Raw genomic sequence first — 25674 nt, forward strand, 5'->3', positions numbered from 1 at the left:
TGAAGCAGGTTGTAAATTTTTAAAAAAGCAGGTACTTGTAAATCAAAAATTAAAAATCCAATACGTTTAATAAATATGAAACCACAAAATGAATGTTATTATCTGACCTCGCGCAGAGATCATAAATAAAAAAGTAAATTACGGTACGTGACCAAGATCTGCTACCCTCAATCCACATTACTGCCAATTGAATTACAATAAAACATAAAATAAACGATGTTCTGCTTTTATAAATGTATTGTTCCAAAACTTTTTATTACAATGTTTCTTAACAGCTCGTAATGTGTCGATACTCGAAACTAGAATTGAACATATCTTGTCAGGTTCTTGATAGACCACGCCACTTTCAGAGTTCCTAAAACGGAAATAAAGGATTCAAAGCTCTGTAGGTGTCTGAACAGATTCTGGTAATCTCTGTGTGATAGCCCTACTTTGATTTAGATTACGATAGTAGGCGTGCTCTTCTCTTCTCCTTCTCTCCTCCTCTGTCTCGTCCCTAAAATTTAACATGGATCAGTTTTAACTTTCAAGTGACGTAGGAAATATAAAATGTGTCAAGTCACAAATGTTAATGAATATTCCTTACATTAACCTAACTTCACTAAAATGAGAGCTGCAGAGATGCTTACCCTGAGGTGACCCATAACATGTACTGGTAGAAGCCGAGCATAACCACCGCTGCAACACAGCCACACACTACCACGTTCAGGGACTTGTTGATATAATGGGATATGGTGGAGGGACTGAGGAGGGAGGTGTTGAGATGTAGTCCCGTCTTATCACGTGCTATTGGGTCTCTCCAGACGCTGGGGGAGGTAACGTGAGATATTGGGTCTCTCCAGACGCTGGGGGAGGTAACGTGAGATATTGGGACTCTCCAGACGCTGGGGGAGGTAACGTGAGATATTGGGTCTCTCCAGACGCTGGGGGGAGGTAACGTGAGATATTGGGTCTCTCCATACGCTGGGGGAAGTAACGTGAGATATTGGGTCTCTCCAGACGCTGGGGGAGATAACATGAGATATTGGGTCTCTCCATACGCTGGGGGAAGTAACGTGAGATATTGGGTCTCTCCAGACGCTGGGGGAGATAACATGAGATATTGGGTCTCTCCATACGCTGGGGGAAGTAACGTGAGATATTGGGTCTCTCCAGACGCTGGGGGAGATAACATGAGATATTGGGTCTCTCCATACGCTGGGGGGAGATAACGTGAGATATTGGGTCTCTCCAGACGCTGGGGGGAGGTAACGTGAGATATTGGGTCTCTCCAGACGCTGGGGGGAGGTAAGGTGATATATTGGGTCTCTCCAGACGCAGGGGGGAGGTAACGTGAGATATTGGGTCTCTCCAGACGCTGGGGGGAGGTAACGTGAGATATTAGGTCTCTCCAGACGCTGGGGGGAGGTAAGGTGAGATATTGGGTCTCTCCAGACGCTGGGGGAGGTAACGTGAGATATTGGGTCTCTCCAGACGCTGGGGGAGATAACATGAGATATTGGGTCTCTCCATACGCTGGGGGAAGTAACGTGAGATATTGGGTCTCTCCAGACGCTGGGGGAGATAACATGAGATATTGGGTCTCTCCATACGCTGGGGGGAGATAACGTGAGATATTGGGTCTCTCCAGACGCTGGGGGGAGGTAACGTGAGATATTGGGTCTCTCCAGACGCTGGGGGGAGGTAAGGTGATATATTGGGTCTCTCCAGACGCAGGGGGGAGGTAACGTGAGATATTGGGTCTCTCCAGACGCTGGGGGGAGGTAACGTGAGATATTGGGTCTCTCCAGACGCTGGGGGGAGGTAAGGTGATATATTGGGTCTCTCCAGACGCAGGGGGGAGGTAACGTGAGATATTGGGTCTCTCCAGACGCTGGGGGGAGGTAACGTGAGATATTAGGTCTCTCCAGACGCTGGGGGGAGGTAAGGTGAGATATTGGGTCTCTCCAGACGCTGGGGGAGGTAACGTGAGATATTGGGTCTCTCCAGACGCTGGGGGGAGGTAACGTGAGATATTGGGTCTCTCCAGACGCTGGGGGGAGGTAACGTGAGATATTGGGTCTCTCCAGACGCTGGGGGGAGGTAACGTGAGATATTGGGTCTCTCCAGACGCTGGGGGGAGGTAACGTGAGATATTGGGTCTCTCCAGACGCTGGGGGAGGTAAGGTGAGATATTGGGTCTCTCCAGACGCTGGGGGAGGTAAGGTGAGATATTGGGTCTCTCCAGACGCTGGGGGGAGGTAACGTGAGATATTGGGTCTCTCCAGACGCTGGGGGGAGGTAACGTGAGATATTGGGTCTCTCCAGACGCTGGGGGAAGGTAACGTGAGATATTGGGTCTCTCCAGACGCTGGGGGGAGGTAACGTGAGATATTGGGTCTCTCCAGACGCTGGGGGAGGTAACGTGAAATATTGGGTCTCTCCAGACGCTGGGGGGAGGTAACGTGAGATATTGGGTCTCTCCAGACGCTGGGGGGAGGTAACGTGAGATATTGGGTCTCTCCAGACGCTGGGGGGAGGTAACGTGAGATATTGGGTCTCTCCAGACGCTGGGGGGAGGTAACGTGAGATATTGGGTCTCTCCAGACGCTGGGGGAGGTAACGTGAGATATTGGGTCTCTCCAGACGCTGGGGGAAGGTAACGTGAGATATTGGGTCTCTCCAGACGCTGGGGGAGGTAAGGTGAGATATTGGGTCTCTCCAGACGCTGGGGGGAGGTAACATGAGATATTGGGTCTCTCCAGACGCTGGGGGGAGGTAACGTGAGATATTGGGTCTCTCCAGACGCTGGGGGGAGGTAACGTGAGATATTGGGTCTCTCCATACGCTGGGGGGAGATAACATGAGATATTGGGTCTCTCCGTACGCTGGGGGGAGATAACGTGAGATATTGGGTCTCTCCAGACGCTGGGGGGAGGTAACGTGAGATATTGGGTCTCTCAAGGCGCTGGGGGAGGTAAGGTGAGATATTAGGTCTTTCCAGACGCTGGGGGAGGTAAGGTGAGATATTGGGTCTCTCCAGACGCTGGGGGGAGGTAAGGTGAGATATTGGGTCTCTCCAGACGCTGGGGGGAGGTAACGTGAGATATTGGGTCTCTCCAGACGCTGGGGGAGGTAAGGTGAGATATTGGGTCTCTCCAGACGCTGGGGGGAGGTAACGTGAGATATTGGGTCTCTCCAGACGCTGGGGGGAGGTAACATGAGATATTGGGTCTCTCCAGACGCTGGGGGGAGGTAACGTGAGATATTGGGTCTCTCCAGACGCTGGGGGAGGTAACGTGAGATATTGGGTCTCTCCAGACGCTGGGGGGAGGTAACGTGAGATATTGGGTCTCTCCAGACGCTGGGGGGAGGTAGCGTGAGATATTGGGTCTCTCCAGACGCTGGGGGGAGGTAACGTGAGATATTGGGTCTCTCCAAACGCTGGGGGGAGGTAACGTGAGATATTGGGTCTCTCCAGACGCTGGGGGGAGGTAACGTGAGATATTGGGTCTCTCCAGACGCTGGGGGGAGGTAACGTGAGATATTGGGTCTCTCCAGACGCTGGGGGGAGGTAACGTGAGATATTGGGTCTCTCCAGACGCTGGGGGAGGTAACGTGAGATATTGGGTCTCTCCAGACGCTGGGGGAGGTAACGTGAGATATTGAGTCTCTCCAGACGCTGGGGGAGGTAACGTGAGATATTGGGTCTCTCCAGACGCTGGGGGAGGTAACGTGAGATATTGGGTCTCTCCAGACGCTGGGGGAGGTAGCGTGAGATATTGAGTCTCTCCAGACGCTGGGGGGAGGTAACGTGAGATATTGGGTCTCTCCAGACGCTGGGGGAGGTAACGTGAGATATTGGGTCTCTCCAGACGCTGGGGGGAGGTAACGTGAGATATTGGGTCTTTCCAGACGCTGGGGGAGGTAACGTGAGATATTGGGTCTCTCCAGACGCTGGGGGGAGGTAACGTGAGATATTGGGTCTCTCCAGACGCTGGGGGAGGTAACGTGAGATATTGGGTCTCTCCAGACGCTGGGGGAGGTAACGTGAGATATTGGGTCTCTCCAGACGCTGGGGGGAGGTAACGTGAGATATTGGGTCTCTCCAGACGCTGGGGGAGGTAACGTGAGATATTGGGTCTCTCCAGACGCTGGGGGAGGTAACGTGAGATATTGGGTCTCTCCAGACGCTGGGGGAGGTAACGTGAGATATTGGGACTCTCCAGACGCTGGGGGAGGTAACGTGAGATATTGGGTCTCTCCAGACGCTGGGGGAGGTAACGTGAGATATTGGGTCTCTCCAGACGCTGGGGGGAGGTAACGTGAGATATTGGGACTCTCCAGACGCTGGGGGAGGTAACGTGAGATATTGGGACTCTCCAGACGCTGGGGGGAGGTAACGTGAGATATTGGGTCTCTCCAGACGCTGGGGGGAGGTAAGGTGAGATATTGGGTCTCTCCAGACGCTGGGGGGAGGTAACGTGAGATATTGAGTCTCTCCAGACGCTGGGGGGAGGTAACGTGAGATATTGGGACTCTCCAGACGCTGGGGGAGGTAACGTGAGATATTGGGTCTCTCCAGACGCTGGGGGGAGGTAACGTGAGATATTGGGTCTCTCCAGACGCTGGGGGGAGGTAACGTGAGATATTGGGTCTCTCCAGACGCTGGGGGGAGGTAACGTGAGATTCAGTATAATTATTTAATCCTGCAATATCAGGGGTAAAATTAACGGTAAGGATAGAGAGCTCCTGCTTTATCCCGGAAATTTCTGTGGAATTGAGTGCAAAATATAGGTCATAACATAAATTAGATGAATTCTTGCAATTTTCTGTTTCCAAGCCCTAAAACTCAGCAAGTATGCTTTTGCGAATAAATACCTCTTTAGAAACTCTTTGTCGATCTCCTGCGCAAAGTCTGTCCTATTTTCCATTGGTGCAGGGGTGCTGTGATCGCTTGGGTCGGATTCAGAAGACATAAGAATGTTGTAGGAATCTTGTAGGTGGAGGTATTCTTCTGCTTTGGTAGGGTTATCAGGGTAAAGGTCAGGGTGACACTGAAATAAGGTATTTTGTAAATCTTCTTGCTTTGTTTTTCGTAGTCAAATTGTTGTGCGAACCTTGCAGGGGTTTAATAGTATTTACCATTATAGCATTATCAATGTTTGGGGTTGAATGAAAGCTGACCATAATTCGAAACTATTCCAAAAAATAAAATTGCATTTAAAAATAAAACCCTGAGAACGCTTGGTGCCGTTTCTATTTGATTGTATGGATATTATGAGTATACCCAGACGTACCATTACCAATATACCTGCTTTGCTTTGGTAAAGTAAGCGGATTTTATATCCTTTTTCGATGCATCCCGTTTAATATCCAAACGTTCATAATGACTGTGACTGCTAGATAACAACCTGAAACCATTACAGAGATCAAATGATTGAACAAAAGCATTGGTTGAACCAAATCCTGGCTGAAAACAATATAAACTACTTAATCCGAGATTACTAATTCTAAAACCAAAATGTCAACATTCCTTTAAAAACTCTTATGCGCTGTAAAGTGTAAAATGATAACTGCACCTGATTTGTTGGGATATTTGGCGACAGTAACCCCTGCAAAGGCTGTATCGTATCATCTAATACTGATAGAATCAGCGGGAGTCTACTTATCCTCAGAGAGAACAGGATCACACCATAACTAGATATAGTCGTATATACTAATCTAAAGTAGATATAAATACTATATTGCAATTGGTCCAATAAACAATTGCAATAATATCTCCTTTTTCAATTCTGCCTACAGAACAAATTTCTACTCTACAAGGTTCATTTCAAGCTTTATATTAGGATGCTCCATGAATATAAGATGTGAGTGAAACTACGGATTAGCATATTGTTACAAATTAAAAGTTAAACAATCCAGAATGCTTTATAAATATAAAACCAAAAAATGAAAATGACTGCAGTTATCTGACTTCGATTAGGGGTCACGGTCAAAGTCAATCAAATAAACTATACTTTAAACTTAATAAATTCATCCACAAAAACCTTTCTTGGTTTACAGTTTACAATGACATTCACGTTACGGAGCTAGTCAACCTTTGTAGAGTTTCTGAGTTTCTGAACTAATGAATTTCTGACTTCATTATAGTATCATTGAAGGGCCTAGTTTTGGGTCGAAACTAGAAGATTAGAATTAGATAGAATAGGTCATATCACTTCATGTTTTCTGCTTTTTGACTTTTTCTTCTTCTGTTCTTCGGTAAAAACCTCTAGTATCTCATTGTATTCCTTTTTAGCGGCTAAATATTCAGACCTCTTTTTGCTAAAAAGGTAATTAATTAAGATCATGTCAAAATCACTCGGAGTGATTTTATTATTATAAGGAAAAACGAGGTATGGGCATTTTTGGGCGTTAGAATTGGGACAAACGATGATTTCTAAATCACTAGGTTATTATTAACATCCAACTGGTAACTGGTGTAATTAATGTACCTCATCTCAATTTTCAGTAACCCAAGTTCAGCCAAAGTTACAGCTTTCTTAACTTCTTCCACCACAGGTTTCACCTCTTCTTCCGCTTCTCTGAGAAGTAACTAAAACTTAAGGCGATCAACAAACAAAAATGGAATTTAGATTGGTAATTTGAATCGCAGCCAGCCGTAATCCTCCAAAAGCATAAAATATAATCTCAGAGTTCAGACTAACATTTGACCGAGATTAGACTGCATTGTTTCATCAAATTTCTTTTTCAATCCCATTCCATGTCCTGGGAGTGTGGTCATCTTCACCAGGTTCCCTTTCTCTTCGCTCCACACATACTTCACAGTGTCGCTCACTGGCTTTGATGATCTCGGGCTTATACTGAAATAAGAGTTTAGGTAGAGTTTTGTTTGCGGAATGAAGGGATCGTTCACAAGTTGCCAAAAATTTGGTTTAAAGTTCGCAGAGCGGGATATCGACGGCAGGTAGTCATGAAAAGCATATGATGTTAATTGCAATTTTTTGCAACAATATTCGAAATGGTAAAGCAAGAACAAAAGAAAATCGCGATTATATAGGCCAAAAATCACGGCGCCGCGACAAGCCAAACTAGGCGAAATCGCGGAGAAATTCTCGAAAATCGCGGCGAATTCGCAGAAATTTCCACGGTTCTTCAAGTTAACAAGTTGTTCTTAATCTTAGGCACGTGGTTCTGTAACAAGTAGTCCTCAGTGCTGCACGCCGCCGCTAATTATTTTCCGGCCACGCCGCCGCCGTTTTCAAACGGCGTACAGGGCGTGAACCTGTTTATACGCCGAATGCGCCGTTTCGTAATCTTTTGCAAGAATTTTTGAACGAAATCCAACATTTCAGACCATATTATTTTCTATATCATTTCTACACGAGTGGATACTGTAGCAGGCATGAGTCATCGCTAATGCCGATATTTTCCCGTTGATCTACACATGTTTAAGCAATACACTACTAAATTCAAAACTGTTAAAAATTGCTCTCCACATGGCATTATTCTAGGGGAAAATTTAATCCGCGAAATCACGTGACCTCACGCCGATTACGCCGCCGCCGACGATTTTAACCACGCGTGCAGCACTGGTAGTCCTATGGCATATTATCATTATGTTCGTAAAAATATTTCCTTTACCCTCATAAGTTTTTGTCTATATTATGTTCGGTGTTAAATGATCGCATATCATCTTCATCAAATGGGTTTTCGTGCATGAAATAGTTCAACGTTAAAAAATTAACCTTTAAAATTAACCAACGTTGGCCTATAAAACGTTTAAGAACTTTTCATTCACAATCTAAAATTAAATACAACGTTAAAACGCTGTTAAATTTTAAACGTTGCTCATATCAATTGGTTCATCTTTTTGGGCGTTCGTGTAATGTTTTTTATCCCAGTTTCAACGTCTTTTCAGTTTCAATGAGTCAGCTAGAAACTTGATCTCTATTTCCAGACTTTTATAATGATCATTAGGCTCACAACAGCTGGAATAAAATAAGTTAACCTCCTTTCTGGCTCACTTGTGGGCTGCTTCAGAAGGCTATACTATATATAACTGTCTAATTGAATAATTGGAAGAGAACTCCATCAGGCCTAGATGAACCAAGCGGGGAGTTGATACACCTTTCACAAGCAAGAGCCACTTTCGTCTACTTGCTGTGAGGTGTCTCAGCTACGCCTACATGGGTTGGGGGTCCCCCCTTTTCTTTTTTTTGGCTTTGCTGTTTGGTCTGCACTGATCACCATTATTTAGGACTCGACATGATTTAGTGTTTTACAGTGTGGGAGCTTGGGAGTAACTCTTAGAGGGAATATCTTCGATCAGATTTGCAAGGGTTTTGCTTGACCGTCCTTTTTCCAGTTGCCGCTCTCATTAGCGATTCACCAAGAGCGCTTTTTCCATGGGATTTTATTCGTTGACTTACATATTGCGTAGTCTGAACTCTGATATCATTGTGGTAATATAATTTCCCGAAGCTGTAAGATTTTGCAGTTTTTGATTCCCAGGGGGTCTTCCGCGAAAATTCTTCGTAACATAGTACGTAAGTTCCTACGTATTAATAACAGCTTACGAACTATCACTAAGTTCATCCACGAAACTATTACTTCGTAACTTTGAGAAAATTATTAGAGAGAGTGTCTTCCGCGAACCGGAGTTTACGAACTTAGTCTCTCATCATTGATACAATTAGCGGACCATCGTGTGTGATAATTACCACCAAATAAGGGATCTCAGAGCTCCTTGTTTGGAAGTATCAAATTTAAAATGCTGTCTTCGCAATCTAATTTGCATCGAGATCAGGGGTTACTACATTTTGGTTCTGCCTTTGTTAAGGTTTGTGTGTTATTTTGTGTGTTATTTTGTGTGTTATTTTCTGTATTGCATAGGTTATATACAACGAATAAACATTTTCATTTTTTAAAACGATGTACAATGAATAGTTAAATTGTAAAACTTTTAGTAGTCCTGATATAATATAGTCCTGGTATAATGTTATCATCCCATGCTTCAAAGTATATAATAAAGAATATCTATGTATTTATAAATTGAAATTTCCTTGCGGATATTTCATCTGTAGCTTCAGTTTCATGAGCTGAACGATCTGTTTTAAATACGCGTTCATGGTATCCTGCCGGTCTAACAATTGTTTCTACTCAGCTCTTCTGACATCACGAGTAACAGTACGGTTACTCGAAATTGGCGGCGCTCTTGCCGCACCTGCATTAGAACGAGCACCAGTATTTATACCAGCACTAGTACCAGCACCAGCACCAGCACCAGCACCAGCACCAGCACCAGCACTAGTACCAGCACCAGCACCAGCACCAGCACTAGTACCAGCACCAGCACCAGCACTAGTACCAGCACCAGCACCAGCACCAGCACTAGTGCCAGCACCAGCACCAGCACCAGCACCAGCACTAGTACCAGCACCAGCACCAGCACTAGTACCAGCACCAGCACTAGTACCAGCACCAGCACCAGCACCAGCACTAGTACCAGCACCAGCACCAGCACTAGTACCAGCACCAGCACCAGCACCAGCACTAGTGCCAGCACCAGCACCAGCACCAGCACTAGAGCCAGCACCAGCACTAGTACCAGCACCAGCACCAGCACCAGCACTAGTACCAGCACCAGCACCAGTACCAGCACTAGTGCCAGCACCAGCACTAGTACCAGCACCAGCACCAGCACCAGCACTAGTACCAGCACTAGTACCAGCACTAGTGCCAGCACCAGCACTAGTACCAGCACCAGCACCAGCACTAGTGCCAGCATTAGCATCTGTGCCAGAACTCTGATTAGCACCATCACTAGCACTTGCACCTAAATCAGCACTCTGACTAAAATAATCATTTGGACTAAAAGCAGAACCAATTCCACGTCCAACTACGAAAACGGGATCATTATCATCGTCACGGTCAATAGGGTTGTCATCATCTGCAAATGGTATCCGCAGAGTAGAGTTCAGTAGTGTTGTTGTCACAGAGTCTGCAGGAGACGATGACATATTTCTAACTGTATCTCCTGAAATTTTGTTCAATCGAGCCTTACAAAAAATGTTGTCTTTAAAGACAATTAATGAGATTAAAGTGATCGGTGGATCGACATAACGTAACTTCTGCAATTTCTAGACATTTAGAAATAATTGATTGGGCATGTTGTTAGAATCAAGAATAATTTGCAATACCTGCAATATCATCGAACGATATTTCCGTATCATCAGTGTCATATCCGTCCTTAAACAAGATGTGCGTCGACCGTTTCAGCACATGGGATATTGGAGTTCGCGGGATTGCTTTCGGATTTGGGGTCACTGGCTTACTGTTACTGTCAAACCCACAGTCTAACCCACTTATAACGCTATCCGGTATGACATCGATAATCGTAGCTTCCGAAGGAGTCATTGCTGGTGCAGTACTCCGACCTCCGCCCGTCCTCTTTATATCTCGAACTTGTTCTCTTAGCTTTGACCTTGCAGAGTTCATCACGTCATGAAACTTTTTTCTGGTAGCGTCCGCGGTCCTGTCGTTTTGACCGTTCAGCTGATTCACTAGGTCAGTGATCTCCTGCCATCTGCGTTTCTTTAAATCGTTTGTGACTGATGGTCCAAATCGTCCCTTGAGAAGCCTTAACGACTTTTTACCCTCTTCTACAATGAGACACGTTTCATCTTCGGTGAAATTGCGTGCTCTACTACTCTGTTTTGCAGGTTTAAGATCTTCATCTTGAACGCTAGAGTTCTTACGTTTTCTTTTTATTTGTTTTCCTTTTCCTTTGGGTTGGTCCTTCAATGTGCGTGCAATGTTTGAGACAGTTTGACTTTGTTGAGGCGAAATTACACAGTCATACTCCAACGATTGCGATGCTTCGTTATCCGATTGCATATCAAACAAGGTTTTTAATCACAGAGAGCTTAAGTTAACAGTAAAATATCAAAACGAATACGTGGAACAGATTCTGATCACTATAAAAATATCCAAAAGGATACCTTTTGGCCACCGACCACCGTTTTAAATTTCATTTGTGGGCAAACAGTTTAGTCAAACAAACCTTGTAACTTCGTAATGTTTCCAATCTAATTTCATCCTTATACTTATAGTTTATTAATTCTAGTGTTTACTTATAGCTGACAGTGGCTGTGAGGATTTACCGTACATAATACGTAACATGTGAAATGGACATAAATACTGCCGTACCATTTTAGATGTTCAAAATTCCACTTTTAAAATGTGAACTCACTTCACGTATAGTTCACTTCAGATATGTTTCCATTGCACTTCACTTGGTGGCGAGAAAACGCTGCAAAAATGACTAACTACAGACCATATTCGAACCCTCGACAACAGTGCGATGTCTCATCCTACCTGGCAGGAATATCAAACCCAGATTTCATCGACCAGTATCGGTTGGATAAAGAAGGTCTACAGCACTTTGCCGAGAGGATTCAGGAGCATCCGGCTGTTAAGAGATCAACTAACGGTGGACTTCCTATAGATGTACAGCTCTTGGTAGCGTTACGCTATTACGCTACTGGTAACTCCATCATGAGCCTAAAAAACACTGGAGATTTTCATTTGTCCCATGGATCAATTTACAAATGCATAAAGAATGTCTCTGTGGCACTGTCTAGTCTAGGATCGGAGGACGTTCGATACGATTTTGGACCAGAAAATGTAGCAATGACGAAGAAAGGCTTCGTTGATTATGGAAAGTTCCCTGCGTGTCTAGGGGCTGTCGATGGGACACAAATCAAAATAAAAGCTCCCCCTGTAAACGAAGATATTTACGTTGGGCGGAAGCCCGATGGACATTACATGAATATTCAGTTGGTATGTGATGCCAATCTTAGATTTCTCGATGCCTTTGTAAAATGGCCTGGATCGGTCAACGACAAGACCATCTGGAAAAATTGTGGGCTTAAAGAGCGCATGGACGATTTCTTGTTGAGTCAGCCTAGGAATTATAAAGGATGGCTTATTGGAGATTCGGGGTATGAACTCCGCCCCCACATGATGATTCCATATTTGGATCCAACTTCAGCTGGTGAGATGATGTTTAACAAACATCACAAGAAATGTCGATGTACTATCGAGAGAGCGATAGGAACACTCAAGTCCCGATTCAGATGCACCTGCAAGCAATCTGGTGGTGCCATTCCATTCGACGTTGAGATGTTTTGCCAGATCATTATGTCGTGTGTCGTCCTTCATAATTACTGCAGGAATCGGAACATTCCTTTCCCGATCGCAGCTGATATTGAGGACGACATACGAGAAGAAAATGAGGCTCGGGAGGCAGCTGCGAGACAGGGACCTAATTCGCAGCCGTCAAATAACAGCTTGTTAATGGGGTTCATGACCCGGAAATTGATTACAGATACGTATTTTAAGTGAAAGTTATTATATGCATGTATATTGTATAAATGTTTTAGTTATAATAATAGCATGACGATAGTATAATACCCTATCTAATACCAATAATGCTAATCTTAATTTTACGATTCTATTGTAGAATCATTACCTTTTATTTACTCTGATTAAAAATGTTGAAACATACGTTCACGTTATAATCCAAATTTGTTTGGGATAGAATTGTATTGATTGACTACGTCAGCCTGAGAATAATGAGTATTTTTCTGACTTAAGAACTAATATTTTGATCGTAAGTACACCCCAACCCGTACTTACGAACTAATCCCATTTCTATCATGTTACGCACGAACTTAAGAAGTTCGTAAACAGTTAAGTAGAAAAAAACTCATTAGAAGTGTCACATTACTAATTATTTGTGGACTTAAGGCGAAAAATTTGGTAGTTCGTAACTGCACGCCAAAGTTCGTAACTTAAGGAAGTCAAATGATCATAACTGTGTTTCATGGATACAGATACGCATTATAAATGCAAAATCTTCGTATGTTAGTTCGTAAGTTGGACAAAGATTGTTTCGCGGAAGACCCCCGGGTGCAGATAATTATATAGACTTAAAATAGAATTAAAGTCGATGTACCAAGCGCTTAAGGGGGGGGGGGGGGGGGGGGGCAATTTAGTTTATTTTTTGTGGTTTTTTCGCCTTAGTATCCACATTTAAACAGATATAAAGCTATAACTTACAGAGAATACATAGTTTAGGCGTACCTTTCATATAAAGTAAGTTTCATTCAAAAATATTGATATTTACCTAATTTATGGGACGAAATCTACCAAATTTGGTGCGTATGACCAAATATGGGCATATGGTTTTTTGCTCATAACTCAGTCATTTTTTCGTCCAATCTTGATGAAATTTCATAGTTCAGGATACCACTAGCTACAAGTAGAGCACCTAAAATATGGGTATGGGGCATGTTCAGGGTATTTGGATAAATTCGGCCTAATTTGGACCAAATATGGGCGTGGCTGCCCCGCGGGTACCGTTTGGCGGTTGGGGTCCGGGACCCCCTCAAAAGTTCGGTCACTGGTCCTAGTTTGTTGGTCAACTCTCGAAATCAAGTTTCACAAAAAAATACCCATTTGCCCCCCCTCCCCCCTTAAAGGGCCGTTGCAATCTATAAATCAATTTTATATTGGAGAAACTCTTTAGTCTCGTCTAATAGACAATGTCCTTGGCAACACGATTTACCGTAATATATGTAGAAGCTTGAACAAGTTTGTAATGTTGGCGGGGACTAGCTCATGAACTATGTTAGTATGTTGTTGAGTGCCATAATTTCGTTGACTTTTTCCGCAAAGTGCCCCTTGAAAACATCATATACTAGTAGAGTTTTCTGTGCCTCCGGCAGACCAAGGAGAACCTTTCCGTCGTTAACTTACGGCACAATATGCAATAAAGTTCTCATAGTTGTCATATTCTGGACAAAAAGTTCGAATTTTTGAAAAAAATTCAAAGGACTTTAACTTGGACGGACCTTAAATGAACGGACTTTATTTGAACGGACATTAAGATGAACTTTAAGGCCTCCAGCGTTCAATTAATGTCCGTCCAAATAAGGTCCGATAAGGTAGATTAATCGTCTTAACAATTGGTCATTGTTCCAAATATCACTTAACATTTTAACAGATTAACTGCTAACTAATCTTATGCCTAACACCTTTTACATCACATACGTATTATGTTATTTCCGCATATTTGCCTTTGTTCATATTCATAAGAGGGCCTCATGCCTCTAGGTATCGTTTTCTGAATGTTTGCAGTTTTCCAGACATTAATTGGGGTGTCTAGTGGTTAACTTTATGTCTAGTGGTCAACTTATGTCTAGTGGTATAAGTTTTTATGTCTAAGTTTTCTAAGTGGATAACCAATTTTTCCACGGTTCATGCTACCCTGATCATTATGAGCCTAACATATTTTGTTCGGTTTTCTGAAGTCCGTACCTAGTAAGTAGTAGTAGTACCTTCTCGTATCGAGAATTACTCGGACCATAAATTTTCTAAGTCGAATTTTTTCAAAGTTTTTCTGGAATCTAACTCTTGTTCATTACATGTTCATACATGTTTCATGCTACCCTGATCATTATGAGCCTAACATATTTTGTTCGGTTTTCTGAAGTCCGTACCTAGTAAGTAGTAGTAGTACCTTCTCGTATCGAGAATTACTCGGACCATAAATTTTCTAAGTCGAATTTTTTCAAAGTTTTTCTGGAATCTAACTCTTGTTCATTACAATATGTTCATACATGTTTCATGCTACCCTGATCGTTATGAGCTTCTGAAGTCGGTACATACATTCGGAAGGCTGTGGATGTGATTGGTTCCATATAATACTTGGCACTCAGATTTAAAGGAAAATTCGTAATTTTTCGTGGAGAACTGAAATAATCGCGATTTGTCGCGGAGAATGGGAAAAATCGCGATTCCGCACGTGCCGTGATTTCCTTTTGTCCTTGTGGTATAGACATATTATAGAAAACGTTTGGTACTGACGGTAATTTTGTTGCCTGCGAAAGATCCCTAATTGCTTGATCCTGCCCAGCGCTGTAGGCGTAACGGCGTGGTTCTGACAGGCTCTTGGTTTCTCTTTTTGGGTAATCTACTTTGCTGCAATATTCAACTAATGAAGCTCATGTTCAGCCGGATGTGTGCCCGTGAGGATGGCTTAGGTAGATAAAACAGGACTTGTTTTAAAAGAGTTATCAAAAAAAAACTAGATCAACAAAATGTAATTTTACCTAAATTTGGACCAGAAGCCTTCAGAATTATTCATCCTAGCTTTTGCATTTGCAAACTGGTTCTCAACCATTTTGTATTTACCGTGCCTTCCATCGTTCACTTCCTCCTTGACCCTGAACATGTTGACGTCAATGTAACCGCATTATCATAATCTTATTCATCTGCATTCTGCACTCATCCAAGAAAAATCGCGATGATTTATTTTTTGCTGGAACGCCGGAAAAAATGCTTGTTCGCATACCACATGAATTAGATTAACAAACACTCCACAGTCCACACCAGATAACTCAATGTTAAAGTGAGTACTCACCCGTTAACCAAGCTGACAATACCATACAAGAAGATCCCCACAACTCCCAGTCCTAACATGTACACGTAGTGTGTCTGGTCAGCTATACTCCGGCTAAGGACCGAGGAGTAGGGGTCCGTGTAAAAGTCCTTCTGGTTGCCCGGGTAACTGTAGTTATCTGTACAATTTTAGTTATGTTGGTTGGAATGTTAGGAATAGTTTTATGAGAGCCCTGGTAACTAGTAAGGGGAAAAGTGGTCGATTTAAGGGTTCCGTTGGATTTGAATGTTCACAAGGATTTCTCAACGGAATATGGTAGTTAAGACCCCTACGAACATAATTAGACTTGTTGCCAATTTTGTATCTCAACAGAAACACCACTTTTACCACTTTTTACCACCTTTGTACCACCTGTCTGGTTTGCCAAATATCTTTAGTTGTGAACGTCGTAAAAGGCTGCAAATTAACCTAGAATGTTTATCTTATCAAGGAGTAAAACTTTTGTGTGAAAAATTTTTACATTGGACAATCAGCTAATTGGATAATTACCAATTAGTTAATCACCAAAAAAAGTGAAAATTTTTTATTGGCTCAAAATGATTGAAATCGTTTGAAACACGGAGAAATGTAGTTTTTAGAAAAACTTCAAAAATTTTTCACTTAAAAATTTTTTTCGAGACTTGAAAATTTAAAAATATTTTTATTCCGCCAAAAGTGATCGAATTGCATGAAACGTGGATAAAAATGCTTTGCAGAAAAACTTCGAAGATTTTGAGATTGGGGAATACTAAAATCATCAATATTTGAAGTTGGAGTTCAGTAAATCTCGACATATTTTAGTAATTAGGAATAGCTTAGCGGAAAGGGCCGAACCTGAAAAAGGTTAACCACACAATATTAGAGTTTCATAACTAATTACAATACAGCTTTTATTCCACAAATTCCACATAAAGAAACAGCACAAAAGGACCATTTAAGATCGAACCGATTTTACCTGCTGTACTATCATTTTATTGATTTCAATGATCAAAACCTCTGTACCGTCAATCTTGCCAATCTATACCGGGTATCTGAATGTACCGGACCTCTTATTTACCTCTATAATTAGACCCAGTTGTGCAAGAAATGCGATTTCTCACAGGGGTTTCTTTTAACTGTGCACTTTTTGTCACTCTCGCAACTCGCAAGAGGCCCGGTATTATAGGGGGGTATAGGAAGCGAGTGTAAATATACCTTCCATCATCCACTGTGCCCCCACTGTGGCTTTTTTGTATTGTGAATGCGCATGCCGCTTCGTTTGCTATGCCAGATACCTCGAATAACCCCCATATGTCATTGCCAGGGTCGGGATAGAGCTGGAGATAGCATTGAAAAGTTGCTAGAAATAGCTAGATTTAGAGTAAACTGGTGGTAGCTGGGTGGTGCTAGCATGGATGTAGCAGAACGTAGCTACACGGGGTTTCATTGGAGTTGGTTATTTTAATGGCCAAAGAGTGCCGGAACTAAAGTTACTTAAGATTGCAGTTGAGGGGCAGTGTAAACCACGGTGTAGTCAGGGACACAGAGCTACAGTGCAGGAGTACTGCAAGTGCAATAGAACAGTGCAAGTGATACAGTCTGCAACAGTAAAACGCCGACGAAGCTAGACTTAGAGTGAACTGATGGAAGCTGGGTGGTGCTAAAATGGAGGTAGCAGAACGTACTACATGATGAAAACAGGAAAACTAAGGCTGGTTGAGACCTAAAAAGATGTGAATCTGTCCTGATAGATCCAGTGAAGAGCGAGTAGCGAAGAGTTTGATCACTAACCTAAAGCTCTAAAGAAGAAGAGGGCTAAAGAGACTCACTTTGATCAATCAATCTAAAAAGGGTGGGTCAGTCTCTCTGTTTTCATCAGATTCTGATGAAAGGCTGTTAAGCTCAGGACGGTGATCTTAATAGGTCGGATAGCTGTACCTGGTTGCTTCCAGCCCACCCTTGTCGCTTGAAAATAAGTTCTCACCCCACCTCTTCCAAAAATGCAGTTACCAGAGCAGGAAACTCTTCTTCCTACTCTTCTTTCAACCCAAACAAAATCAGGTTCCAGCTCCTCTCCTCCTCTGCAGCCACAATCTTATCTCCTTCTTCGGCGTTTTACTGTTGCATACTGTATCACTTGCACTGTTCTTTTGCACTTGCAGTACTCCTGCACTGTAGCTCTGTGTCCCTGACTACACCGTGGTTTACACTGCCCCTCAACTGCAATCTTAAGTAACTTTAGTTCCGGCACTCTTTGGCCATTAAAATAACCAACTCCAATGAAACCCCGTGTAGCTACGTTCTGCTACATCCATGCTAGCACCACCCAGCTACCACCAGTTTACTCTAAATCTAGCTATTTCTAGCAACTTTTCAATGCTATCTCCAGCTCTATCCCGACCCTGGCAATGACATATGGGGGTTATTCGAGGTATCTGGCATAGCAAACGAAGCGGCATGCGCATTCACAATACAAAAAAGCCACAGTGGATGATGGAAGGTATATTTACACTCGCTTCCTATACCCCCCTATAATACCGGGCCTCTTGCGAGTTGCGAGAGTGACAAAAAGTGCACAGTTAAAAGAAACCCCTGTGAGAAATCGCATTTCTTGCACAACTGGGTCTAATTATAGAGGTAAATAAGAGGTCCGGTACATTCAGATACCCGGTATAGATTGGCAAGATTGACGGTACAGAGGTTTTGATCATTGAAATCAATAAAATGATAGTACAGCAGGTAAAATCGGTTCGATCTTAAATGGTCCTTTTGTGCTGTTTCTTTATGTGGAATTTGATAAAGCTGTATTGTAATTAGTTATGAAACTCTAATATTGTGTGGTTAACCTTTTTCAGGTTCAGCCCTTTCCGCTAAGCTATTCCTAATTACTAAAATATGTCGAGATTTACTGAACTCCAACTTCAAATATTGATGATTTTAGTATTCCCCTATCTCAAAATCTTCGAAGTTTTTCTGCAAAGCATTTTTATCCACGTTTCATGCAATTCGATCACTTTTGGCGGAAAAAAATATTTTTAAATTTTCAAACTTTTTTCCAAGTCTCGAAAAAAATTTTTAAGTGAAAAATTTTTGAAGTTTTTCTAAAAACTACATTTCTCCGTGTTTCAAACGATTTCAATCATTTTGAGCCAATAAAAAATTTTCACTTTTTTTGGTGATTAACTAATTGGTAATTATCCAATTAGCTGATTGTCCAATGTAAAAATTTTTCACACAAAAGTTTTACTCCTTGATAAGATAAACATTCTAGGTTAATTTGCAGCCTTTTACGACGTTCACAACTAAAGATATTTGGCAAACCAGACAGGTGGTACAAAGGTGGTAAAAAGTGGTAAAAGTGGTGTTTCTGTTGAGATACAAAATTGGCAACAAGTCTAATTATGTTCGTAGGGGTCTTAACTACCATATTCCGTTGAGAAATCCTTGTGAACATTCAAATCCAACGGAGTGCCACTTTTCCCCTTACTAAACTGTGGTTATCTATAAGATTAAAACATCAGGATGGGTTTCCTGCACGGGATTCCACAGGGATTCGAGAATTTTGAACTTTAAATACTTCATTGCAAAATATTTTCAAATAATTGTCCATAGCTATACAAATTGGCATAACGGCTGCAAAGGGGGGGGGGGGGGGGGGGGCCAAGTGGATATTTGTAGATATTTGTAGATTAATGTAGAGTGGATAATCCACGAAAAAAGTGGATGACATTCTACAAATTTATACATTTATCTCCAAAAATTCAGTAGAATTTCTGGGCACATATTTGAGATTACATTTTTTGTAGATAAATGTAGATATTTGTAGATTATTGTCAATGGATAATTCACGAAAATTCTACAAATTCTACAAATTTATACATTTATCTCCAAAAATTCAGTAGAATTTCTGGGCACATATTTGAGATATACATTTTTTGTAGATAAATGTAGATATTTGTAGATTATTGTAATGGATAATTCACGAAAAAAGTGGATGACATTATCCAAATATCTACAAATATCCACTTGCCCCCCCCCCCCTGCAAATATCGTACTTGATTTCTAGAAGACACTCGTTTAATTCCAAAACATTTCCGGAGCTTGCTTACAAATTGCTTCAATTATCTTATCTCAATTATCTTATCTCAATTATCTTGTCTCATTGGAGAGTTATTTCTGTACGAATATTTTGCAAATGTTTCCGGCGCTTTCTCCCTTTACCCCAAATTGGAATTAATCAAATTCTGCTGCAATTTTCATTTCGCGTTTCAACTACAAACCTCATTCCCGAAAGCAAACTTTCAGCAAAAATTAATTATTGTATCATTTAACTTAGCTGGTAGGGGTCGTGACGTCATTGAAAAGGGTACCAATCAAAAAATGGTGCAGATATTTTGTGCATATTATCACAAAAACGATTGTGATGTATTGACGAAATCGCGAAATGTTATAGAAGCACTACAACAAAGGAAAAATCTCTTTTTAAGAAGAGATCATAATTAGATTTGTGGTTAAGCTTCGATGGATTTTAATCCAACTAAATCATATTTACAGGCTTGTGAAACGATACGATATTCTCGCATCAATATTTTTTCGAATTAATCTGTGACCTTGATAACGATTCACATAAATCTTCGATTTTTCTTTTCAATACCCTGCGACTCATTAATTAATTGTACATATCGTATTGATCTTAGTTAATCGTGTTGGCTGAAGGTTGCATTACCTCGATTAACACGGTGATTATCGTGAAACTCGTTATTTCTTCTCCTGTTGTACTGGTTATTTACACCATGCGTCCTGACGTTGCTTTTCCTGATGATCATTGATCATTAAATTGAAGTTAAGGGGACAGGGGGGGGGGGGGTGCTTTATGAAATTTCTCTCGAAATTGATTTTATAGTTGTTTCTAATAGAGAGGAGTGATATCTATCAGCTGCTTTTGGTCCCATGGAAAAATATTGTTCCGAAGTTATCGCCGGTCAAAGGTCAGCGCTCATGTGTAATTGTATTGCGCGAGCAATTTTCGATCGCGCGCCCTGAAAATCGATTCTAAAAATCTCCTACATTGTTTGAGGAATCACCTTGAAACTTTCAGGATATGTTCTAAGGACCATTTAAGAGATTCTGTTCGATCAGAATTTTAAGATAGGCCTTAGAAAATGTTTTATTTGATTTTGAAAATAAAGACTCCCCCCCCCCCCCCCCCCCCCTGTCCCCTTAAACAATCAACAAGTTAAAGAAAGATATCCTGGATTTGTAGTGAAAGGTCAGGAGGTAAGTTTGTAGGGAGACAGAACACTGACCTAGAACCGTCTTCTGGTTTGTGTGTCCTCTGAGTGCCGTAGTAACTCTCCTGGTTCATGTTGTGGTTGTACTGTGCACGTAGTTTAGAGTTTATCAGCACATCGTGCGCTTCTTGTATCTGGTAAATAGGCCCGGGTTATAGTAGGTATTGTTAGTTCAGGAATTTTTAACGTTCCTTGGTATGTGTAACAAGCAGGGTTTGTATTTTATAGTTACTTGGAATTCTGCGTAGTCTTCGCAAAAATCGGACAGCTAAATTCGAAGGGTGATTGAAATATATATCTAATAACACTTCTCAAAAGACCATAAATTGCAGTATTAAGAAGGTATCGTCTTTCCTTACGTTAAAAGACATGATGTTATAGACATGCAATCTTCTACGTTAATAACGTAATAACATTAAATAATGTTGTCTCAATCCATAATTTTACAATTTGATTACGGAATTGTAAAATGAAAAAAGGAGGCCGCCTCAAAGAAACAAAAACAATTCATATGATTAATATAATTATATAATAGTTAGGGCATTATGAAACTTGTCCGAGAAAAATTGTCTGGGAAATATGAAATAACACGTACGGTTTGACTCTTTAAGACCGGAAAGAAAGGATGTCACTAACAAGTAACAAATAACAAAACAAATTATTCCAGCGACTTTTAGGAGTACTAGTAGTCGTTCTACACTTTCGAATTTAGCGGATAAAACTTCAATCAATATCGAGACAAACCTCCTGAAATTTAACAGCTGCTTTTTCATTATCGGGGTTAAGATCAGGATGGCATTCTTTAGCTTTCTCTAGGTACGCCTTCTTGATGTCAGATTTTGTTGCTGTTTTAGGTATGTCCAATACTTCGTAGTGGGTTATACATCTGTTAGGGTAGGACTTGACATTTATTTGGAGGAATAATTTTACAATTTCCTAAATATCGTATGTCCTAAGACTTTGGTACTTTGCATTAGTTCCGTCCGTATTAATGATATATCTTTCGGGTTGAGAAATCTATATATAGATTTTACAACCCGAAATCATACTCACTAAGCACAGGGGAAAGAAATTAAAAAATCTGGCTAGGAATCAAGTCCGTAACACATAGCTAAACACCTTAAGTTCTAGATAGATGAACGCCTAATGAACCCCCTCAAATACCGATAAGGTTCATTAAGTTACACCGGTAAACTTAAAGTTTTAATTTCCGTGGTGAATTTTAAATTTCATAAAAGATAAGACACCAAATGCCTTTATTGTTAAAAATATTGACCCAAAACATCACAGTGGTATGATAACTGAACGCATATAAACAAATCAAAGAAATGAGATTTCCAAATTACCTGACGCAGATTGGTCGCACAATCGGTATAGCCCGCAGTAACATAAAATTACCGGCCTGATCTCCAAGCGATATTTAAAGTGCTAAGAAAGACTGCACGTGTACTATCAGAGGTTGAGATCAGATCACCAGTTCTAGCCGAGGGCCGCTTCGTGTAGAGACAATCAATGTACGTTTAGGTGAGATTATCCTGAAGAAAACTAGCGGTTTGTTGGTTAGTCTGGCGGCTGGGTTTAGTTCAGATTGTACTGGTTGGTTCTTTACATTCTAGTCCTATAGTGAGGTTTATGTTAGAGAAGTGTAGTTCAAATACAATTAGAATTTGATATGGCTAAGACATCTTGTAATTATAAAATTTAGGTTACTTGTTCTGAGTAACTTGATGACACATGCGAAAAAGGGGAAAATCAAGTAATACAATATCAAAATTGAAATTGCGGATGAAAATGTGACCTACAACGTAACTCCATGTAACGGATCCTCTTCTAAATCTATCAATTATTAAGAAAAATCACTAAAATAAATTAAAAAGATGAGGTCTCAATAGTGTTAGTAAGAAAATGCCACCAGGACATACCTAAGCCATCCAAGAAGGTATATATGTATTATATGCACGACATCATAATCAATACTATAAATAAAGAAATCCCTAATTTTGTTGCAAAACCAATAATTTATCAACTAAACTAAATAAAAACCTATCAATGATAATATATCACGGCACTATAACTTAAACAATAAGATTAGCTCTTGCCACTGTCCTCCCTCAAAGACACGGTGTTGTTAAAGACCAGTTTACCGCTAGTAGAATCCTGGTCCACAGTGTAGTACCCTATTCTCTCGAACTGATATGAAGTGTGCTCGGTACTGCCCGACACGCGGGATTCTAGGTAGGCGGAGTGGGTTTTTAGGGAGGCCGTGTTTACGTCCGTGAGGAATCCTCCGGGAACCTGGCAATTAAGAAACATTTTTTAGGAACTAGGAATGTTACTGATGGAAAAGAAGTAATCGACTTTTTTCCTCAATTTTGCCATCAACTTTTGGAGTGAAAATTGTATTTTTCACCATTTTGGCCATTGGTTATTGCGAATAGAAGCCGTCAAGAATGCAAATGCCAAATTATGAGAGAATAAATAACAAGAATTTTGGATTTTTGCCATATAGGTGGTCATTGACAAGTCTCCGTGTTACAGCGTTTTTGGGGCGGTAGGTTTACAGGAATAATTAGGATCTGGGGCAGGGAAAAGAAAAAATATCAAGTACGCGCATAGTTTTTGGGTCGGCAGGTTTACAGGAATAATTAGGATCTGGGGCAGGGAAAAGAAAAAATATCAAGTACGCGCATAGTTTTTGGGTCGGCAGGTTTACAGGAATAATTAGGATCTGGGGCAGGGAAAAGAAAAAATATCAAGTACGCGCATAGTTTTTGGGTCGGCAGGTTTACAGGAATAATTAGGATCTGGGGCAGGGAAAATAAAAATATCAGGTACGCACATAGTTTTTGGGGCGGCAGGTTTACAGGAATAATTAGGATCTGGAGCAGGGAAAATAAAAATATCAGGTACGCACATAGTTTTTGGGGCGGCAGGTTTACAAGAATAATTAGGATCTGGAGCAGGGAAAATAAAAATATCAGGTACGCACATAGTTTTTGGGGCGGCAGGTTTACAGGAATAATTAGGTTCTGGAGCAGGGAAAATATAAAAATCAAGTACGCACATAGTTAGGCTGGCTTCCGCGGAATGAACCCATATTTATGAAAGCTGTAATTTTTTGATTTCTAAAATCATTTCCTGAAAGCCTATTTTATTTACACGCTCCGCGGCATTTATACAGCGTCTTAATATCCGCTATCGTCAGTGTCACATATTCACATTGTTGGATGTAATTTCTGAATTTTATCAAAAAATTAGCATCAAAACCTGCTACAAATATGTTACAATTTCTTTAAATATCATTTCTTATTGCTAAATTTCCTTTCCTTAAGCCTAATTTTCAAACTTTACAGGGTAATGCACCTTGAATCTGCAATCGACACAATAATTTCATGCTAGAATGTTTCAATTTATTTTGTTTAATTCTTCCGGAAGCTTCCCTTATCAAACTTTTCATTTGGAGCTGTACGTGCTCACGACTGAATACTTAAAATGTTGTTATCACTTCAAATTTAATAAATACCGTCTGCCCTCGCCCCTCATAGCCACTCAGAGCTTCGGTCATAAATAATTTATTCCTAGCTTTTTGTAAAATCCGGATTGGAGTATTGTTTATAAGTCGCATTGTTGTAATGTATTCTGTGTAAAATTATCTTTATCCCGGTTACTGCGACAAGTAAAAATGCTCTTATTAGGGAAAGGAGTTTACTCGACGTTTCAATGTAACTACATCGTATTCATGATCTTTAAAAAAAGTGTTACAAAATCTTTTTGGCACCTTTTTTATTTTAACACACCGAATCGGAATCCAACCGAATTCCACAAATTCTATAAAATATATTTCTTGTGTATTTGCACGACACTTACCTCTTCGGGATCCTCTGGGCATCGGTGATTGAACAGTCTGCTGTATTCTCTTACCTCCGCTACTACGTAATTACTTAACCACTAAAAAATGCGGAAATTATGTAATTCATCATAATTTGTACGTAATAATTATACGACATGCGATGTATGATGTCATCATTGCCAATTATCGAATTTTGTAATGTTGTATCTGCATTACGATTACCTGACTGCAAGATGTAAGTTCTCAACTTTAAATTTAATCGTTGGTGAGTTAATTTTTATGAGACTTGCTAACACATGTATGCCATATTCATTATTCATAGCCACTTTTGGTAATTGTGCCGGTTTCTCGTTGTGAAATATACATTCAGTTCTGTTCGGGTGAAGACTCAATCGTTCTCTCCAACGATGTCGGCGCCAATATTTATTGTTTTTAAGGCCCCATAATTTCATGTTTATTAGTCTAGTTGAGGGGTGGTATTATTTACGTCTATATTAAAAATTTTGCTTTAATCTCAGAGAGCGGATTTTTAATAGGAGTTGTCAATTTCTATTTGTATCTTAATTAGATTTATTAATCTGATTGGCATCCGGTCCATAGTTCTACGTCATCAACTGCCCAGGAATATGTTTGGTAATCATTAATAAAACAGATTATGATGATGATTGATGAAAACTAAGAAGAGTATCAAGTTTCCAAAGCTCACCTGGATAAAGGCTCTGGGTTTATTTGTGTCGTTCAGTTTTGTTAGTTTTACGTGCAGTTCCGATATCTCACCACTTGCGTCATAATCCACTTTTACCACCGCTGCAACCATTCCCACGTGCTTCAGACCCACTGTTTGGTCGGTGGACAGTCTCCGGTAATCTGCAAAGTAATGTCACTATAATCTGGAATTTATTGAGGATTCTTTTCATTAGAAATACCCCAGTAGTCTGTAGTTTAAATCTGAGAGTTTCTGGCATATCTTCAAGGTTTTATCTCTAAAGATTATGCGTACAAGTTCCTGTCACTAGGAGCCTGGAGCATTGATCCTAATGATCACAACGAATATTATTAAATTC

The 25674-nt window shown here is 41.0% G+C and overlaps 3 protein-coding genes across 4 annotated transcripts in view; all 3 read right to left on the reverse strand.

The window, feature by feature from the left end:
• Window position 1: 1 nt before the first annotated feature.
• On the reverse strand, window positions 2-5705 carry LOC134817665 (dnaJ homolog subfamily C member 4-like). Its single transcript, XM_063826926.1, has 5 exons — window positions 5562-5705; window positions 5294-5393; window positions 4861-5036; window positions 630-806; window positions 2-496 (listed from the first exon to the last, which is right to left on the reverse strand). The coding sequence occupies exons 1-5, from the start codon at window positions 5615-5617 to the stop codon at window positions 376-378; spliced, it is 630 nt and encodes a 209-aa protein (XP_063682996.1). The 5' UTR covers window positions 5618-5705; the 3' UTR covers window positions 2-375.
• Window positions 5706-5866: 161 nt separating this feature from the next.
• On the reverse strand, window positions 5867-22395 carry LOC134817659 (dnaJ homolog subfamily B member 7-like). Of its 2 annotated transcripts, XM_063826916.1 has the most exons (10): window positions 22107-22395; window positions 21505-21646; window positions 20776-20894; window positions 20196-20284; window positions 15473-15629; window positions 15162-15275; window positions 14917-15030; window positions 6690-6845; window positions 6477-6566; window positions 5867-6306 (listed from the first exon to the last, which is right to left on the reverse strand). In XM_063826916.1, exons 1-10 carry the CDS (start codon window positions 22148-22150, stop codon window positions 6192-6194), a joined length of 1140 nt encoding a protein of 379 aa, XP_063682986.1. In that variant the 5' UTR covers window positions 22151-22395; the 3' UTR covers window positions 5867-6191. The 2 variants fall into 2 exon arrangements, with proteins under 2 accessions (XP_063682986.1, XP_063682987.1); XM_063826917.1 differs by lacking the exon at window positions 14917-15030 and having other exon boundaries at window positions 22107-22394.
• A 97-nt stretch (window positions 22396-22492) lies between these two features.
• LOC134817654 (glutamine--tRNA ligase-like) overlaps window positions 22493-25674 on the reverse strand; it is a 49559-nt gene continuing 46377 nt past the window's right edge. The window contains exons 7-9 of the mRNA XM_063826909.1: window positions 25317-25477; window positions 24628-24708; window positions 22493-23055 (exon numbers count right to left, since the gene is read on the reverse strand). Of these exons, the coding sequence (XP_063682979.1) occupies window positions 22849-23055; window positions 24628-24708; window positions 25317-25477 (449 nt within the window). The 3' untranslated portion in view covers window positions 22493-22848. The remainder of the gene's footprint in view (window positions 23056-24627; window positions 24709-25316; window positions 25478-25674) is intronic.

The sequence above is a fragment of the Bolinopsis microptera genome, chromosome 6 (genome assembly GCF_026151205.1).
Source record: "Bolinopsis microptera isolate Bmic1 chromosome 6, MBARI_Bmic_1.0, whole genome shotgun sequence".
Lineage (NCBI taxonomy): Eukaryota > Metazoa > Ctenophora > Tentaculata > Lobata > Bolinopsidae > Bolinopsis > Bolinopsis microptera.